Raw genomic sequence first — 16,249 nt, 5'->3', positions numbered from 1 at the left:
ATGTAAATTACACAGAAGTTGAAGAATCTGCAAACTTTAGTACGCAAATTTGTGCAAAAAAAAAAACCCACAAAAACACTAATTTTCCAGTGCAATAAAAATGTTCTTTATTAGAATATACAAAAGAATGGGGAATGCTTTTAAAAAGACATAGGAATCTCAAATCTCCATTTGCATTCAAAAGCACAATGCCAGACATCAAAAGATCTCAGACAACATCTTAAATCCCTGACAAACCAACTAACCGATCGAGATGAAGAAACGGGACAGCTGAGTGGAAGAAGGTCTGGTTTGAACGTGCTTGCAGCCTGTTGGTGGGGACCAAAACTTAAGGTAGATTCAGCACTCGCAATTTGTGTTCTAGAATGAGGCACCATAACGGATATCAATCATGTCAGTCTCAGGGCCTTTCTTTTTTAGTTTTACCGAGTCACCATTGAAAGGCAGCAAGGAGAAGCTTTTTTTTTGGGGGGAGGACAACAGAGAGATGTGCCCAATGTCAGAAGAGGAATGTAAGAACGCCACGTCAAATTCAGTTTAGGGCAGGTTTTGCAAGGTATAAGCCTGGGTTGTCAAACGAGGCTGCCGTCTCTCAGATTCTGCTTGAACCAGGGGCTTCGGTGTAATAACTGTAATGCAATCACAGGCAGGGGTCCCCAGTGAACGAACGCTCAAACAGGGACAGCGCTTTGGGGAAGAAACTGGATTGTCTCTGGGTGCTGCCCGCTTCATTGTTGGAGGCCAGGTGACAACTTTAGCTCACCAACCCTGGTGCAGGAAGAAAGAACAATGTTTAATCAAAAGGGCCACGATGCATAACATACACAAAACAATTAATAAAAAAAACAGATCCAGCCCTTCCTTCCCTGCGAGAGAATTTTGCAGGCTTCCAGTAAGGCACTTCCTGTTGCTCTCAGTCAGGTAAAGAGGATTTCTCCCACAGCAAACACCCCAGTCACTAAAATTTCAATGCTAGCTAACATAACGCTGCGAGATTGAGACAGCTTTCCCCAACTCATTTCCATTTTGAAACGTGAAGGGTATTAGCCTTAAAGCATTGCTCGGAAGATTGTGGACGGCTGTTCCCTAAAACCGCTCCCCTCCCACCTGTTTGCTCAGCCTCCTTTCTTATCTGTCCCTCCCTCCTAGACAATAAGATGGGGAACCTTCCTTCTCACATGGTGAAACTAATTCACATCTGCCCAGCGTGTGTGTGGGGGTGTGTGTGGGTTGTGGCCTCAGCTGTTACTCCCCGCAACTCAATCTCACATGGCCACCCTTCAAACCACCCAACTGTATACTTAGCAACAGAAACCAACACTTACCCAAGTAGTCATCCATCAGAGAACCAATAGCAAACTGGAAGGGAAACGAAGAGCATGGGTTATCAGAGCAACAAATAACCCTCAACGGAAAGACCAAGTACCAGCAGCTGGTTCTTGTGACATTCTTCACAACATTGTCGAACCTTCAGCCATGTGTGGAAGAGGTACAGCTGGAGCCGGCACCTGTGTGTGGGTTAGTCCCTCAGGGCGAGAACCGACGCTCCCTTACTGATGTCCCTCCCAAATTGCAGGGAAGCTCCTCACATACAGATCAATGTGCTGATGAATGGCTCTCTCTTCAGAAGTTGCTGCTGCACGCAGACCTTGGTTGTTGGGGGGGTGGTGGTGCTGGAGGGAGAACCTCACTCATCACAGAGTGAAACTGTGCACGGAGTCTTTAAGTGCAGGTGAGGCTGTTGTGCTGTGACTACCCAAGCAAAGCATCATGTAAACAGATCTAACAAGAAGTAATAGACGTTCGAGTTGAAGATGATTGAGAGCGTACTGATGCTGCTCTTGTTGGCAACAACTTGATTGGTCACGGACTAGTGACCAACAGCAGAGACCTTTTGCCTGCCAATATCTGAGAGATTGGTTCTTAGGTAACTGAATAGCTTGGAGCTGGAAACAAGTTATTGACAGACAGAGAGGCAGGGTGTGGCAGGAGCAGAGCACAGAGTATGTTCAGTTCTTCCCCAGCTCAGGAATTGTCTCTCTCTATTCTGTGCAGTCAAAATTAGTTAGTACTGTATTGTAAACTATGGCTGTTAATTTCTGAGTCAGAGACCTCTCACAAGTGAGCCAGCCAATAAAAGCATCAGGAGAAAGATGACTGAAGCAATATGGTGGCCAGCAGAAGAATCATTGGAATAATCTCAACAGAACCTGGGAACAAAAACTGCTGAACTGTATCTAATAACCAATTTTCTGTCCGTTTGCATCAGTCTGCTTGTGAAAGAGGGGGTGGGGTTTAAAAGTCTAGAGTTTTAATTATATTATTACATAACAACTGTTTGTAACTGTTTACCTGAAGGTAAGAGTTTAAGGACTTGTTAAGAATTTACATAAATGATTTGGATGCGAGCATAAGAGGTACAGTTTCTCAGTTTGAAGATGACACCAAAATTGGAGGTGTAGTGGACAATGAAGAGGGTTACTCAGATTACAACAGGATCTGGACCAGATGGGCCAATGGGGTGAGAAGTGGCAAATGGAGTTTAATTCAGATAAATGTGAGGTGCTGCATTTTGGGAAAGCAAATCTTAGCAGGACTTATACACTTAATGGTAAGGTCCTGCGGAGTGTTGCTGAACAAAGAGACCTTGGAGTGCAGGTTCATAGCTTCTTGAAAGTGTAGTCGCAGGTAGATAGGATACTGAAGGAGGCGTTTGATATGCTTTCTTTTATTGGTCAGAGTATTGAGTACAGGAGTTGGGAGATCATGTTGCAGCTGTTCAACGCATTGGTTAGGCCACTGTTGGAATATTGTGTGCAATTCTGGTCTCCTTCCTATCGGAAGGATGTTGTGAAACTTGAAAGGGTTCAGGAAAGATTTACAAGGATGTTGCCAGGATTGGAGGATTTGAGCTACAGGGAGAGGCTGAACATGTTGGGGCTTTTTTCCCCTTGAGCATCGGAGGCTGAGGGGTGACCTTATAGAGGTTTACAAAATTATGAGAGGCATGGATAGGATAAATAGACAAAGTCTTTTCCCTGGGGTTGGGGAGTCAAGAATTAAGGGGCATAGGTTTAGGGAGAGAGGGGAAAGATAAAGAAGAGACCTATGGAGCAACTTTTTCACACAGAGGGTGGTACGTGTATGGAATGAGCTGCCAGAGGATGTGGTTGACGCTAGTGCAATTGCAACATTTAAGAGGCATTTGGATGGGTATATGAATAGGAAGGGTTTGGAGGGAAATGGGACAGGTGCTGGCAGGTGGGACTAGATTAGGTTGGAATATCTGGTCGGCACGGACGGGTTGGACCGAAGGGTCTGTTTCCTTGTTGTGACTCTATCTCTAATTAGTAATTCTTGCTGAGGACAAAAAGAATTTGTGCTTTCCATCAGCCTGGTCTGAAAAATCACGTAAAATGGGAAATTTTGTGCACTTTACAAAAATCTTTAACTTCTGTGATAACACCAGGAATAGCGAGAATCGATTTCTAACACCCTACCTCAGTAAGTTCCAACAGTCTCAGTACACTTACTGACAGAGGCACAAATAGAGCAAAATCTTTTTTTCTTTAAAAATCACTTAAATCATCCAATACACAGACAGCCATTATAAACCAGTCTTTGGAGGATTGGACCGTGTACTTACTATGTCATTCTTATCAACTCTAGTTCCTACTACCTTCAGTCGAATTTCATCATCTTGTTGGATAACGATGTCCTGAAAGCGAAGCCACAGAGAGTGAGGAGATCTGCACTTTTTGCTAATGTTATATTCATATGGCAACTTCAAAAATCAAAGTGATCCAAGACATCTGACAAGAACATTATAATCACACCTTGACACCAAACCACGATATTAGATGAGATTACCATGAATTTGGATTTAGTTTTGAGGAGCTCTTAAAAAGGAACAAAGTAGAGAAGTGAACAAGTTTAAGGAGGGAGAAACTGGGGGCCCTCAATCCTTTTAAAAAGTGGGAAGAGTTGCTTTCTAAATCTGACCTGGCCTCAGTGCTCTGTGTGGGCAATTAGAATTGGGATTGTACTAGAGGCCAAAAATCTTGGAAAATGGAGCGGGTTATGGAGATGCTGACAGCAGTATAGTGGCTTTTTGAGGGGCTATTACTTGCCAGTTTAACAGTTCTTTTATTGGATGATTAAAAAGGTAGAGAGAGATTTATCATTGGAATATGCTAATTTTTATTACAGTACCACTTAATAAGTACTGTGTCGATTCTCCTGCTCCTTGGATCCTGCCTGACCTGCTGTGCTTTTCCAGCAACACATTTTTCAGCACTTAAAAGTACTGTTCACTTTTAATTTGGATCTCAAGATCACAATAGAAACATTACATCAAAGACGTGTTTCCAACACTGATCACATCTTTTGTTTACACTGATTAAACAGGCACCGTCTCCAAATGACTGACCTACCACACTCACTCTCTCTCCCTCCACACTTTTCCTGGAGTTCCACAGAGGGGTGTACCTGAAACCCCCCACTTCCCCAGATAATCTCTCCAACATTGTCTTGTATGGGGCAAAGGTGGAACCTGTCAACAGGTTGCAGCAAAAAGTTGTGCGCGCTACGTGGAGAGACTTACCTACAAAGGCAGCAGCAGTCTTGTTATTGGTGTCCAGTCCAGCTGCCGGAGTGGGGTGGGGGGGGTGGGGAGGTGGGAGGTTGTGTAATGTGTGTGTGTGGTAGTGGTGGTGCTTGTGCTGTAGTATGGGATTGGTGGAGCAGTGGGGGCAGTGTTGGGGGGGGGGGGGTTGTGGCTCGCATGCAGTGTGCTCCTTCCTAGTCTCCTGAATGGGGAGCAGACTTAAAAACTCCTAGCCTCAGAGTAAAGGCATTTAAATCTATTAACCGAATAATTAATTATTCGAACGAAATACTGCCCTTCCATCTTGTTCAGATAATCGAGGTTCCTCTGTAAATTGGTCTAGTATCAATTATTTCAAAAGCACAGAAAAAGGTACAAGAGCATGTGGTGTTGTGCTCATGTCGCTATCTGAGCCCAAACATTCTGGAGTTCAGGTCCAACCTTGCCCCAAGGGTGTGCATCACAGCATTTCCAAATAAGTGGATTAAAAATTAACAACAAAAAAAAACCACAAAAAAACCAAAAAAAAAATTCGGTGTCCTTGGAAAGGGGACATATAGTGTCCACTGGCACACTACAGGCCTTTCACAGGAGCTACACTGTACTGTTGCCACCTTAAGCACTTTTTCAACTCATTTTGAATATTTGATTTATGTCACGCAGTTTCCCTTTGTTACTTTTATTTAAAATTGAATTTCATTTTTGACAAAAAACACAGCATCAAGGCTGACTGATGGCTGCCAGAGGCTGCAGTGTATCACATTCCTCCAAAATGGCATTTCAACAAATTTGTTTTCATTTTGATTTTGTTACTCTGCTCCTGATCATTTAACATTTTTTATGTTGCTGGTCGTTGCACATTCCTAATCGCCCTTGGTCTGAGTGGAACACTCAGCCATCCCAGAGGGCAGTTAGAGTCAACCTATTGGTCTGCAGTCACAAGTAGCCAGACTGGAGAAGGACAGAAAATCTCCTTCTCTAATAGGACATTAGTGAACCAGTGGATTTTTTTAATGATAACTGACAATAGCTTAACGGTCGCCATTTTTGACCCTACCTTTCAGATTCATACTTTTAATCTAAAATTTCAACACTACCATGGTGAGACTTGAACTAGTGTCACCAACATATTAGCCCATGTCTCTGAATTACCAGTGACATTAGCACCTGGCACTCTCTAACACATTCACATGCTTCGTAAGATGTGGTGCCCAGAACTGTACACGATACTCCAGCTGAGGTCTAACAAATGTCTTATACATACCTCATCACTGGTCTTGTAACAGGGAGGGTTGGAATTGGGATCAAACTCCATTTCGGACGGAATTGACTGGGAGACAAGAAGACATGGTGAAAGATTAATGACAGGCTCAATAATCATTGTTACCCGAACTGAGTTCAAACTCTCAAAATGCTCAAGAAATTTTCTCTGGATTACTGTAGCAACTATAGCACATTCACCAGCTAAGTGGAGGGGTTGTTTTGAATGTGGCAACTCACATGTCTTGAGATGAAGCAGGACATGGGCCCAATTTCAGTGAAAAGTCCAACCTGTGTCACAAAAGAAACCCATAATCAAAACAGGAGCACAGTGAACGAATCATACCTTGCTGAATAAATACTGTACAGTTACACGGTAGTCAGACATGCTGGTACAACAATATTCACAACTAAAATCCATGAAAGGTTTTGCCACCACTGACCAAGTGATTACAGTGAAGAATTATTACTGCATTTATTAGTTCATGGATTATATATACTGCTGACTGGATCAGCATTTATTGCCCAGCCCAAACCGTCCAGACAGTGATTAAGAGTCAACATATTGCATGTCTGGAATCACACGTTGGCCAGACCAAGTGAAGATAGCAGACTTTCCTTGGTTGTTATGTCAATCACAGCAGTTATACAGTCATATTTCACCAACCTTTATTCCAGTTTCCTTTCCAAAATGGAATTCAGGTTTTACGTGTGCTAGGATGGGATCAAAGCTATGTCCCCAGAATATTTGCCTGAGATTATTAGTCTTGTGTCATTACTACAGCACCACTGCCTTTCCTTAATGATGCATGAAAGGAGTGAAGCCATCTTTGTAACACACCTGATTACATCCTTAGTGGGTGGCACAGTGGTTAGCACTGCTGCCTCACAGCACCAAAGACCCAGGTTCAATTCCCGACTTAGGCGACTGACTGTGTGGAGTTTGCACGTTCTCCCCGTGTCTGCGTGGGTTTCCCAAGGTGCTCCGGTTTCCTCCCACAGTCCAAAGATGTGCAGGCCAGGTGAATTGGCCATGCTAAATTGCCCGTAGTGTTAGGTGAAGGGGTAAATGTAGGGGAATGGGTGGGTTGCGCTTCGGCGGGTGAGTATGGACTTGTTGGGCCGAAGGGCCTGTTTCCACACCGTAAGTAATCTAATCTTAAAAAAAAAGTCCCAAGAACAGGAGATGGCTCGTTTCAAAGGGAAGAACATAGTCAGTGCAGTGGTTTCTCAGGATTATATTAGACTGTCAGGTGCTGTCTACTGCTGAGCCCTCTCCAGAGTGTGGGGTTTGTCTTTTAACAGACCAATAACCATGTGTTGAATTAGGCAGCAAAAGATTTTCAGAGACTTACAAGGGTTTCATTGTAAATCTTCAGTTTAGCATAAGCACCACTTGCCACCTTTCCCTGGTGGACCCTTTCTCTGTCCAGGAGCCAACTTCTCATTGGAGAAGACCCAGCTTTAAAAAATACATATTTTAAGAAACCACCAAACTAGCCAAGACTTTTATTGAATTCAAATTTCACCCTCTGACAATGGTGTGATTTGAAACCTTGTGCCTGAAGCAATAGACTGAGCATGTAGATTACCAATGTAGTGACATTAATACTATGTCAATACACCCTCCTCTCCTCTCCTCCAAAATTAACCAATAATAGGAAGTCCCCGAGTACCATCTGCTCTCAACCAACTCTAGAGCTGCTTTACCTTTGGGGCTCCATGGTACAGTGGTAGTATCCCTACCTCAGAGCCAAGAGGCCTAGATTCAAGGCCCGAGCGCAGCAGGTCAGGCAGCATCCAAGGAGCAGGAGAATCGACATTTCAGGCATGAGCCCTTCTTCAGGGCTCATGCCCGAAACGTCGATTCTCCTGCTTCTTGGATGCTGCTTGACCTGCTGCGTTTTTCCAGCAACACATTTTCAGCTCTGATCTCCAGCATCTGCAGTCCTCACTTTCTCCTCGTAGATTCAGGGCCCACCTACTCCAGAGCTGTGTAATAACATCTCTGATCACATTAAATAGAAAATATTCTTCTGTTTTACTCTTAAAGTGACATGCATTGCTGTCATGGACTGTCTGATCCCAGGGCATTCTGACTGAAAGTTGATCTCGGCTGAAATGCCACCTCTACCATTTGGGCGAAACAAAGAAGGACAGTGTGTAAAGGCGTGGACACAGGCTCTTCAAGGCTTTCTCGTGAGAGTCAGACTGAGAAGGCCAAAGGCTTCTCCCCTCTTAGTCTTCCACCTCACTCAATTTGAGAGGAAGATAATCTCAGAGCAAATAAAGATAACAAAAGTACTTCACTATATACCCAGAGATGATACCTTGTTGACTTGAGTGACCACAGCATCAACCACCTCTCCTTTAAATGGCCGAAAGACTATGGCCTTGTACTTGACAGGGTAGAGCACAAATCCACGGCCTGGCTGAATTACCCCAGCCCCAATGTTGTCTATGGTGGTGACAGCAATGACAAATCCATACCTGCACAAAAAAATTGTAAATAAGCAATAGAGCAGGCAAAAGCAGGTTACAATCTCACTGAAGCACAGTGTCATCACAAAATCACACTGAGATCTAAAGTTGGTCTTGATGATTCGATTTCACTGGATCACACAGCACAAGGATATGGCTATTGGGACTTTGTGCTGGGAGCTTGCCACTTCCTTGCCCTCTCTCCAAGGTATGGGGAAAATTATCACAAATAAACATTTGAATCAGTGGATGAAGTGCCCAGCACATTGAGAGAAAGTGACTAGCTCATCATCTGCCTTTGAGGGGGACAGCAAGAGAGAATGCGAGAAATTGGTATTGCTGTTGCTTTGGGAATATTTGGAAGAATAAACATTTATCCTTCCAAACCTTATCTTTGCCTATTGTCACAAAAAGTCAATAACATTGTGGTTTATTCAAAAGGAACCTGACTGCTGCTTTACATATTGTAAACCAATCAGAAACAAAAATATAATTGATAACATAGTTAACAGAGAAAATTATTTTATGATGTGGCTAGGGGAGCAATATGATCAGAGAATGATAGCACACTGCATTATCACTAGGTCACCATCGGCCCCCAGCATTTCAGTAACACCAATTTATACAGCATGAGAAGAGGATGCTGACTTGAATTCTCTTTCTAAATTTGTTTTCTCGTGCCCCAGTCCTGATGAGTGCAAGCTGAGAGGAGTCAGTCCTGTGTCTCATTTCCGCGATGATTAGGTTGCAGATCAATACAGAATCTTCTGGCCTTATGGAGGCAGGACTTGACGCATCCCAGGACAGGTAGCTGAGGGAGGAGGCAATCCTGACAGCACAGAGTGAGCATCAGAGGGGCCGCATCCTTCACCACTTGAGGTGCAAAGTCGCTTACAACCAGTACTTTTGAAGGGAAAGGCACTGGTGTAGTGTAGGAAATGTGGCAGCCCTTATATACATGACATAATCCCACGAATGGTAATGGGATGACCCAGCTCATCTATTTTTGTGACACTGATTGAAGGGTAAGTGTAAGGGCACAGGACACCGCAAGAGTTGAAAGATCCAACCCACCCTCCCCTCGGCCCAACACCTCTTTGAGAAACAGCATACCTGGGTTCCTTTATTTTTCAATTTGTTCATGGGATGACAGCATCGCTGGCCAAGCCCAGCATTTATTGCCCATCCCTAATTACCAAGAGAGCAGTGAAGAGTAAACCACATTGCTGTGGGTCTGGAGTCGCACATAGGTCGAAGCAGGTAAGGACTGCAGTTCCTTTCCCCAAAGGTTATTAGTGAGCCAGATGGGTTTTTCCAACAATCAGCAATGGATTCGTGGCTGTCATTAGACTCTTAGTTTCAGACATTTATTGAATACAAATTCCACCAACTGCCATGGCAGGATTTGAATCTGGGTCCCCAGAAAGTTACTTGGATTAACAGTCCAGCGATAACACAACCAGGCCATTGCCTCCCCTTACTATGGGGGTAAGGTTCCCAAAGGAAATAGGGAAACTATGCAGGGAATGGTTGCTATAGGGGATAAGGTAATTATGGGGATATGGTAGCTATAGGAGATAGAATTAAAGTGGAGGGATGGTTCCTACAGGAAATTTCATATCTGCCGAAGTGGGTGCGAGAATCACCAAGTTTAGCACCCCTTTCACAAGGTAGCACTTCCAATGGGGCAACACTCTATCAGTGCTGCGATGTAGAGCAAGTCAGCCCGGCATGTTTGTGCTTGCTACCCTGGAGTGGAACATGAGAACCATGCATTTGGAGAGTCAAAGCTGAGAGCACTACTCTCATAGCCAGAGGAGACTTGGGGAAAATGACCAATGGAATGAACAATAAATATTATTCTTGCCCGCGATGACATCACCATAAGAATGAAAGAAAGATAAAAGAAATAACTGTCAAGCAGTTTTCATTATCACTATATCTATCATAACTCAGAATGGAGAAAACAGCTCTCCCCACTGTATTCTCTCTCAGGACGTGAGCAACACTGGCAAGGCCAGCAATTTATTACCTTTTGGATTGAGTGGCTCAATTATAGAATTATGGAATCCCACCAGTGTGAAAATAGGCCATTTAGCCTATTAGGTCCACACTGACCCTCACATGCTATCCCTGTACCCTGCATTAACCATGGCTAACCCACCTAACCGGCCCATCTTTGGACTGTGGGAGGAAACTGAAGCACTCTGAAGGAAGCCACGCAGACATGGGGAGAACGTGCAAACTCCACGTAGACAGTTCATCCAAGGGTGGAATCGAACCCGGGTTCCTGGCTCTGTGAGGCAGCTGTGCTAATCACTCTAATTCACTGCAGAGGGACACTTAAAAGTGCACCTCATTGAGGTGGATAAGATCTCCTTCCCTAAGGGATATTAGTGAACCTGATGGGTTTTTACAACAATTGACAAAGGTTTCACAGTCACCAGGAAGGAGATCAATTGCAGAGTTATTAATTGAATGCATTAGCTGCGGATGGTGGAATTCCAAACCTAGTCCCCAGGGCATTAGCTGAGTGTCTGGGTCACTAATCCAGAGACATGACCACGATGCCACTAGGTCTTCACAATATTCAGACTCAAGGTTTTTCTATTGTAAAATGGTGTCACTCACTTTCCAGTGCAAGTTCCCTCGACCTCAGTGAACAACTTCTGTTTGACAGTGTTGAGCAGATTAGGACCAAAATATCGAGGATGCAGCAGAATTTCATGTTCCAAAGAAATCTAAAAATATGAAAGGAAAGCACAAATTTAAAAATGCTGCTTTTTTGTCCTTAATGACTAGAATTTCAGATGGTCAAATTATTTCCCAGTTCCTCAAAAGTCCAATCAACTTTGGTCTTGAATTAATTAGAGGTAGGGAAGGAGAAGATCTGTGATGGGCTATCAAGTAGGCAAGATTATATCATAAGGGAGTAATCTGCGTCAAATATTCTCAGAGTTCAAAAGATTGAAACAGATCACATTGAGACAGACAAGACTTTGAAGGGGATTGGACAGGGCACAAGCTACTGCCTGCTCACTGTGTGGAGGAGTCAATTGCTTAGGACTGAGGAGGAGGAGGAGGAGGAGAAGACATTTCTACACTCAGAGGGTGGTGAATCTTGATCGGATTGAATGGCAGAGCAGGTTTGATGAACCAAACGACTTACCTTCATGTCGTTTTTGTGGTATCAGACAACTTGGCGTAGAGTAGGCCTTCCACCACGTTAAGCCTGCTAAGATCATAGCTGATTTGATTGCAATCTTGAATCCATAGTCCTGTCTCCCTCCATAAACTTTCACCCCCTTGCTCATCAAGAACCTATCTACCCTTGAAATATTCAAAGACTGCCTCCACAACCTTTTGAGAAAGAAAGAGTGTGTTCTAAGACTATTAACCACCTGAGCAAAACTGCCTGTCTTAAATGAGCAATCCCTTGTATTTAAAACAGCTATGGCAAGTTCTAGAGGAGATGAGACTAGGCCAAGTGAAGAAATAGAAGATGGGTCTAGAAGAGGTGGAAATGGGAATACCGTTACAAAATTATCACCAAGGCCTCTGAAGTATCTTCCCTTTCTGTCAACCTCCACTACACCTGGCATCACTCTGCACTGTGTCCTTCACATCCCAACACATCACTTGGGGGGGGGGGGGGGGGGGAAACAGTTTTTGTAAATAGGGAAGAGTGGGCTCACTTTGTCTGTTCAGTGATAGAGGCAATGTTGTTGGCCTCGATTCAGTGTCAAGGTTCACTAGCAAGCCTGGGCGTGCTGCACTGTTGGAACAGTCTGATATCAGAAACCCTCTTAAATGATAGAAAAAAAGGAAATGTAGGAAATAACCAGAATGTCCAACAGCAGCCGTGGAGAGAGAAACTCAGTCAACATTTCAGATTTATCACGTTGACTAAGAATTATTTAACCTCTTGGGTGAATACAAAAGGTCACATTTAAAAGGAGTGGCATGATCTCCTGGTGAGATGCTCAATATTTATCCTATAAACAATATGACTACAACAGTTGTCTTATTTTTCAGTAACAATAGCACAACAGTTATCATTGGTCAAATGATCCAGACCTTGGACAATTAATTCAGATTCAAGGTCAAACCACACCTTGGCAGGGGTCATATTTTAATTTAGAAATTCAATAAATGTGGAATAAAATTATAAACAGGGTTCAGGAACAGACCAACTCAGAAGTAGAAGACAGAACAGTACAGTTCAGGAACAGGCCCTTTGGCCCACCATGTCTGTGGCGACCATGACACCATTTTAAATATTTTAATCCCATCTGCCTGCTCATGGTCTGCATTCCTCACTTCCCTGCCTTTTCATGTATCTAACTGACTCTTAAACATTGCTATCATATCTGCTTCTACCATATCTTCTGGTAGTGTATTTCAGGCACCCACCATCATCTGTGTAAAAAAACACTTGCTCTCACATCTCCTTTAAACCTTGCCCCTTAACTTAAATCTATGCCCCTGACACTTTACATTTTACTTTTGAGGGGGAAAAAAAAAGACTGACTATCTACACCTCTCAGTCTTATCTCTTTCAGACTCCCAACACTCCAGTAAAAACAATCCAAGTTTGTCCAACCACTCCTAACTAATACATTCCATCCTGGTAAACCTTTTATGCATCCTCTCTAAATCACCACTTTCTTCCTTTGGTGTGGTAACCGTAACTGCATAAGATGCTCCAAATGGTCTAACTTTAAGTTTTATACTGCTGCAAAGTGACTTGCTAACCTTTATATTCAATGCCCCACTAAGGAAGACAAGCATGCCATACACCATTTTCTAACCACCTTATCCACTTGTGTTGCCACTTTCAGGAGTTATGAACTAGCAGCCAAGATCCCCTGTATATCAATGCTCCCGAAGGGGATGTAATTTACAGAAGAACCTCGATTATCAAATGAGATGGGCAGGCACTACTTCATTCAGATAATTGTTTATTCAGTTAATTGATTTCCTCTGGTCTCGGAGTTTTCTGTGAAGTCTGCTCATTTCAGGAGACGAGGCAGCGGCTCAGCCCATGTGTGCACCTGCCCCCAAACCCATCCACCCCCACAGGGCTGCTCTCTCATTAGGGAGAGAGGATTAGGTGGCAAGTTTAACGAGAGGACCACCAAGAGGTTGAGAAGGAAGATTCGTGAGGTTGCACAGTGGCTTAGTGGTTAGCACTCCTGCCGCACAGCACCAAGGACCTAGGTTTGATTCTGGCAGGGGTGGCACAGTGGCAAGCACTGCTGCCTCACAGCACCATGGACCCAGGTTCAATTCCAGCCTTGGGGGAATGTCTGTGTGGTGTTTGCACATTCTACCGCCCCCCCCCCCCCCATGTCTGCCTGGGTTTCTTCCTAGCGCTCCGGTTTCCTCCCACAGTCCAAAGATGTGCAGGTTAGGTGAATTGGTATTGCTAAATTACCCGTAGAGATGGGTGTATTAGTTAGGGGGAAAATGGGTCTAGGTGGGTTACTCTTTGGAGGGTCGGTGTGGATTAGTTGGGCCAAAAAGGACTGTTTCCACACTGTAGGGAATCTAATCTCAGGCAACAGTCTGCGTGGAGTCTGCGCAATCTCCTTGCGGGTTTTCCTCTGGGTGCCCTGGTTTCTTCCCACTCAATCCAAAGATGTGCGGGTTAGGGCGGAGTGGCCATGCTAAGTTACCCCATAGCTGGTGGGTCAACCATGGAAAACGTGGGGCTGCAAGAAACGGGAGTGCGAGTGTGATGCTTTTTGGGAGGGTACAGTACAGACCCAGTGGTCGAATGGCCTGCTTCCACACTGTAGGGATTCTATGACCCCCCCAGTAACCTCAGCCAGTACGGGGCGTCATTGTGCACACCGGAACCAGTCGTCCAGCCAACTGAACTAACCTGCGCTGCTTTTCTGACAGATTTTCAGCTGCTGCAAGACTGGCCTTTTGTTTGGGAGAGGACGAGGACACCTTCCGCCCACGCCCCCTGTTTCCCATTTGCCAAAACAGCGATCAATCATTCAGGCAAGCCACCTGCATAGGTCAGAGTGGTTGTCAATCAATGACCTCATCACGCCACGTGGCCACGCCCATCCAACATCGTCACCACGCCGCGGCCGCACCTCCCCCTCCCCCCCGATTACCGCTCGGGTTTTTATTAACCACTCCGCCCTCGCGAGACGGGCCAAAACGAAGCACTCACGTGATAAAACATCGTCGGGACAACTGAAGAGCACTTTTATAAAAATCTGAAGGGGAGAAAATCTCTCTCTCTCTCTATCAGAAAAGAATCGAGCCGCCGGTCACGGCGATTTGAAAGACGGAGCGGGGACCGTTGAAAAATGGCTGCGATCACGTGCTCAACCGTCGCTGCGACGTCACGCGCGCAACTGCGACTCGGTCACGCGCGCTCTCCAAGCCACGTGACCTTCTTTCCAGCACTTTCCGGGCGTCGTCCGTCGCCAGCTTGGCGCCGCCATCTTGGCACCTCGTTGAGTGGCGGCGCTGAGGCCTTTACCCTTTCCGAACACGTACATCGCCGGCTCCCGTCAGGATAACTACTTCTCGCCCTTCTTCACCTCCACCGCCCAGATGCATTCAGAACGTAAGAACTAGGAGTAGGCTATTCAGTGCCATTCCTGATGAAGGGCTTATGCTCGAAACGTCGAATTCTCTATTCCTGAGATGCTGCCTGGCCTGCTGTGCTTTGACCAGCAACACATTTGCAGCTATTCAGTGCTACAGTGTGCAAACAGGCCCTTCGGCCCATAGGACATAGGAGTGGACGTAAGGCCACTTGACCCATCGCGTCCACTCCGCCATTCAATCATGGCTGATGGGCATTTCAACTCCACTTACCAGCGTTCTCCCCATAGCCCTTAATTCCTCGAGACACCAATCTCTGCCTTGAAGACATTTAGCGTCCCGGCCTCCGCTGCACTCTGCGGCAATGAATCCCACAGGCCGACCACTCTCTGGCTGAAGAAATGTCTCCGCATTTCTGTTCTGAATTGGCCCCCTCTAATTCTAAGGCTGTGTCCACGGGTCCTAGTCTCCTCGCCTAACTGAAACAATTTCCTAGCGTCCATCCTTTCCAAGCCATGTATTATCTTGTACGTCTCTATTAAGTCTCCCCTTAATCTTCTAAACTCCAATGAATACAATCCTAGGATCCTCAGCCATTCCTCGTATATTAGACCAACCATTCCAGGGATCATCTGTGTGAATCTCCGCTGGACACGTTCCAGTGCCAGTATGTCAGAGGTGTGGGGACCAAAACTGGACACAGTACTCCAAATGGCCCAACCAGTTCACGCCGACCCTCCAAAGAGTAACCCACCCAGACCCATTTCCCTCTGATGCACCAACACTGTGTGGGCAATTTAGCATTGGCAATATCTCGCATCAGTATTTACTGTGGAAAAGGATATGAAAGATATAGACTGTAGGGAAATAGATTGTGACATCTTGCAAAATGTCCAGATTACAAAGGACGAAGTGCTGGATGTCTTGAAACGGTTAAAGGTGGATAAATCCCCAGGACCTGATTAGGTGTATCATAGAACTCTGTGGGAAGCTACAGAAGTGATTGCTGGGCCCCTTGCTGAGATATTTGTATCATGGATAGTCACAGGTGAGGTGCTGGAAGATTGGAGGTTGGCTAAGGTGGTGCCACTGTTTAAGAAGGGCAGTAAGGACAAGCCAGGGAACTATAGACTGGTGAGCCTGACCTCAGTGGTGGAACAAGTTGTTGGAGGGAATCCTGAGGGACAGGATGTACATGTATTTGGAAAGGCAAGGACTGATTTGGGATACTCAACATGGCTTTTGTGTGGGAAATCATGTCTCACAAACTTGATTGAGTTTTTTGAAGAAGTAACAAAGAGGATTGATGAGGGCAGAGCAGTAGATGTG

General features: G+C 45.0%; 1 protein-coding gene across 2 annotated transcripts; it reads right to left on the bottom strand.

The window, feature by feature from the left end:
• Positions 1-82: 82 nt before the first annotated feature.
• Positions 83-14,704, bottom strand: polr2g (RNA polymerase II subunit G). 2 transcript variants are annotated; one of them, XM_060855859.1, is made up of 8 exons: positions 14,538-14,704; positions 10,979-11,088; positions 8,197-8,356; positions 6,107-6,157; positions 5,871-5,936; positions 3,647-3,718; positions 1,326-1,359; positions 83-768 (listed from the first exon to the last, which is right to left on the bottom strand). In XM_060855859.1, exons 1-8 carry the CDS (start codon positions 14,547-14,549, stop codon positions 755-757), a joined length of 519 nt encoding a protein of 172 aa, XP_060711842.1. In that variant the 5' UTR covers positions 14,550-14,704; the 3' UTR covers positions 83-754. The 2 variants fall into 2 exon arrangements, with proteins under 2 accessions (XP_060711842.1, XP_060711843.1); XM_060855860.1 differs by lacking the exon at positions 14,538-14,704 and adding an exon at positions 11,517-11,579.
• Positions 14,705-16,249: the final 1,545 nt, after the last annotated feature.

This window comes from Hemiscyllium ocellatum, chromosome 46 (genome assembly GCF_020745735.1).
Source record: "Hemiscyllium ocellatum isolate sHemOce1 chromosome 46, sHemOce1.pat.X.cur, whole genome shotgun sequence".
Taxonomy (NCBI): Eukaryota; Metazoa; Chordata; class Chondrichthyes; order Orectolobiformes; family Hemiscylliidae; genus Hemiscyllium; species Hemiscyllium ocellatum.
The sequence above is the reverse complement of the archived record's forward strand: the minus strand, read 5'-3'. Positions and strand labels throughout refer to the sequence as shown.

What these genes read in the sequence shown, in the direction of transcription:
- polr2g (XM_060855859.1), bottom strand. An exon ending in GAGGGAACTTGCACTGGAAA is followed by an intron (nt 8,357 to 10,978) that starts GTGAGTGACACC and finishes TTTTTTGTGCAG; the next exon opens with GTATGGATTTGTCATTGCTG. An exon ending in TGGTCACTCAAGTCAACAAG is followed by an intron (nt 6,158 to 8,196) that starts GTATCATCTCTG and finishes TTTGTGACACAG; the next exon opens with GTTGGACTTTTCACTGAAAT.